General features: G+C 38.8%; 1 protein-coding gene across 7 annotated transcripts in view; it reads left to right on the forward strand.

Moving 5' to 3' along the window:
• RAD21L1 (RAD21-like 1 (S. pombe)) overlaps nt 1–3,961 on the forward strand; it is a 39,294-nt gene that overhangs the window by 21,612 nt on the left and 13,721 nt on the right. For all 7 annotated transcript variants that reach the window (XM_010841782.1, XM_010841781.1, XM_010841784.1 and 4 more), the window contains 3 exons: nt 1,038–1,264; nt 1,496–1,595; nt 2,424–2,548. In XM_010841782.1, the coding sequence (XP_010840084.1) occupies nt 1,038–1,264; nt 1,496–1,595; nt 2,424–2,548 (452 nt within the window). The remainder of the gene's footprint in view (nt 1–1,037; nt 1,265–1,495; nt 1,596–2,423; nt 2,549–3,961) is intronic.

Genomic DNA, 3,961 nt, shown 5'->3' on the forward strand with positions numbered 1-3,961 from the left:
GCTGCTAAGTTGCTTCAGTCGTGTCCGACCCTGTGCGACCCCATAGATGGCAGCCCACCAGGCTCCCCTGTCCCTGGGATTCTCCAAGCAAGAACACTGGATTGAGTTGCCACTAGCGTGTGAGATGAGTGCAATTGTGTGGTAGCTTAAGCATTCTTTGGCATTGCCTTTCTTTGGGATTGGAATGAAAACTGACCTTTTCCAGTCCTGTGGCCACTGCTGAGTTTTCCAAATTTGCTGGCATACTGAGTACAGCACTTCCACAGCATCATCTTTCAGGATTTGAAAGAGCTCAACTGGAATTCCATCACCTCCACTAGCTTTGTTCATAGTGATGCTTTCTAAGGCCCACTTGACTTCACATTCCAGGATGTCTGGCTCTAGGTCAGTGATCACAGCATCGTGATTATCTGGGTCGTGAAGATCTTTTTTGTACAGTTCTTCTGTGTATTCCTGCCACCTCTTCTTAATATCTTCTGCTTCTGTTAGGTCCATACCATTTCTGTCCTTTATCGAGCCCATCTTTGCATGAAATGTTCCCTTGGTATCTCTAATTTTCTTGAAGAGATCTCTAGTCTTTCCCATTCTGTTGTTTCCCTCTATTTATTTGCATTGATCACTGAGGAGGGCTTTCTTATCTCTCCTTGCTATTCTTTGGAACTCTGCATTCAGATGCTTATATCTTTCCTTTTCTCCTTTGCTTTTTGCAAAGTTAGATATTTTATGAAACTTCAAAACTGAGTGACTTCCCTTTCAATGTGCTCCCTGCTCCACAGTTTTCAGTTGTGCACTTAGTAGGTCAACTGCCTCCTAAGCAGTTTACAAAATGTGTTAACCCTTGGCTGCTGAGACACCCTAGCTGTGCAAAAACCTTAAAAGGATAATTTTCAGTAGAATGAATTTTCTACTGGGGTTTTCTTACCAAGGCAACTCTGTAGGGTGTATTGTGTTAGACATTTCTTAGATATGCAGTGCCTAGAATATCATTTTACAGAGCTGTACAACCTATCACATTTGTACATATTTCTTATATTTAGATATTGCTGAAAAAAGAAAAGGCAAAAACAGGAAATTGCTCATAGATCCAGTCAAGGAGATCAGTAGCAAAATTATGCATAGACAGCTTACTTCCTTTACGGACACACTCATGGTTTTGGAACTTGCACCTCCTACCCAAAGATTGATGATGTGGAAGCAAAAGGGAGGAGCAGATATACTTCTGTCAACTGCTGCCCAGGATTTGACTCATGCTGAACTGAAAATGGTAACAGCTTCCATACTTTTACATGGGTGCAATGTTTGGTGATAAATAAATACATATTTATATTCATATATGCAACAATTTAAGCCCGTGAAAAAACACCCCCTTACTTTTGAATTAATTTGCTCGATGTATGTACATGAATTATAGTTTTTACTTTTTAGCATATGTGCTTGTATTTTGTTGAATTGCTTTACTTGTACAAAAAATGAGGAAAAGTGTATATTTTTACAGTTGTTTACAAAATGCTTTGTGTCCTCTGGCTTTAAACTTGGAAGAAAATTGATACAGAAGGAGTCAGTAAAGGAAGAAATGGGAAGCAAAAACATATTAGGTGAGACATCCTAATTTTGTTGGTGTTGAAGGGAATGTTGTAGAAACAAAAATGTGATTTTACATTTCAAAATAAAGATGGAACCTAATTCCATATTCCCAAATGTAAATGCTCTTAGAAGAATACTTGAACTTAAAAGAAATTGTTAAATCAGCATTGCATTTTTCTATGTGCAAATTAATTTTTGTCCAACAAACCACCTTAAAAAGATGAAGTGTATTTACTATGTGGGCTATTCTTAATCTCACCCTTTCCCACCTCCCCTACCCTCATAGGCAGTACTCACAAGCCTTTGATAAAGAAAATTTTTATATCTAGTAGGATAATATATCAGTTTAAGACAACTAACCTGAGAAATCACTTGATAAGAATAGCATTTAAACAATACAGTTAACCTGAAACAAGACATTTCTATCCCCCAGAAAAGACATGAAATATTAATAATTATTATTGTGACTATTATAAAGGAATAATAAAACCAACTTATTATTGTGGTGAGTGAACTCCTGCTTCCTGGAGGCATTAAAATCTGCTGAACAATATACCAAGATGGGCTTGAATTATCCATGTTGTCTTGAGAGTTGAATGTGTGGGAACGAGTGTGGAGGAGATAGTTGATGGAACATGGCAGTAGAGGTGATAAAGAGGCAAATGAGGGGAAAGGGAAATAAATATGTGAGACTTGGGGTGCTATCAGAAAGCTTGTGCATCCTTAAATTCGTGGATTCTAAGTTGTCTGTCAAAACTTTTCTTTTGCAAAAGCCATATTCCAGTTTTAAGTTTGAAAGAAACTTTCGTGAAATCTTTTTTACTTCCTTAACAATTCAGAGACCTCCATGATGGAAGAGCCAAATTTCCTGCAAGAGTTAAGTCAACCTAAAACTTGGAAGGAAGTGACTGATGGATCAAAATGTAGTTCTCATGAGAATACCAATAAAAACATTAACTCTGACGTAAGTTAATCAAAGAGAATCATAAAAATATTATCTTCCTGACATATATAGTGAAAGAAAATTGAGATTCTGGTATATCTTCTTACATTTATAGTTTATATTTCATCTTATGTTATTCTATATCTTCCTTGTATGCAGCAGTACTGCAGGGTAATACGTAATTTCCATCCAAAACAGTTTTTCTAGAAGTTTAAGATATTATAGTAAATCACAAGATAAGTAGTTTCATACTGAAATAGTATTTTGCATGGTACACTGAATAAATTATTATCTGTGAACCTGGTCATATGCTAAGGCCTCACATTCAGTATATCAAGGAATTCTTAAAAACTCTAGACAATACACCTATTAAAAAGAAATACGCCCATGTTTTCTTCTATTCATAAATTCACCCTCCTATCTCTATGAATAATATGTGTTAGATCCATGAATTACCTTGGTCTTGAATCTGAAGTGAAAGTGAAAGTCACTCATTCGTGTCCGACTCTTTGTGACCCCATCGACTATATAGTCCATGGAATTCTCCAGGTCAGAATACTAGAGTGGGTAGCCATTCCCTTCTCCAGGGGATCTTCCCAACCCAGGGATCAAACCCAGATCTCCAACATTGCAGGCAGATTCTTTACCAGCTGAGCCATCAGGGAAGCCCAAGAAGACTGGAATGGGTAGTCTGTCCCTTCTCCATGGGATCTTCCTGACCCAAGAATTGAACTGGGATCTCCTGCATTGTAGGTGGATTCTTAACCAGCTGAGCTACCAGGGAAGCCCAGTCTTGAATCTGAAAGAATATCTAAAGATCCGTTACCAATAAAATTATTTTTAATTTCTATTTGAAAAACATAGTTATTAAAAACATAGTTTTAAACAATGTGCTTTCCAGTATTTTCCCAGTGTCACTTTCAGTTCAGTTCAGTCACTCAGTCATGTCCGACTCTTTGCGACCCCACAGACTGCAGCACACCAGGCTTCCCTGTCCATCACGAACTCCCAGAGTTTGCTCAAACTCATGTCCATTGAGTGGTGATGCCATCCAACCATCTCATCCTCTTGTCGTCCCCTTCTCCTCTGGCCTTCAATCTTTCCCAGCATCAGGGTCTTCTCCAAGGAGGCAGTTCTTCACATCAGGTGGCCAAAGTATTGGAGTTTCAGCTTCAGCATCGGTCCTTCCAATGAATATTGAGGACTGATTTCCTTTAGGATTGACTGGTTGGATCTTCTTGCAGTCCAAGGGACCCTCAAGAGCTTTCTCCACCACCACAGTTCTAAAGCATCAATTCTTCAGTGCTCAGCTTTCTTTAAAGAAAGAGGATGAGATGGCTGGATGGCATCACTGACTTGATGGACGTGAGTCTGAGTGAACTCCAGGAATTGGTGATGGACAGGGAGGCCTGGCATGCTGCAATTCATGGGGTC

This window comes from Bison bison, unplaced genomic scaffold (genome assembly GCF_000754665.1).
Source record: "Bison bison bison isolate TAMUID 2011002044 unplaced genomic scaffold, Bison_UMD1.0 scf7180017864167, whole genome shotgun sequence".
NCBI classification, from domain to species: domain Eukaryota; kingdom Metazoa; phylum Chordata; class Mammalia; order Artiodactyla; family Bovidae; genus Bison; species Bison bison.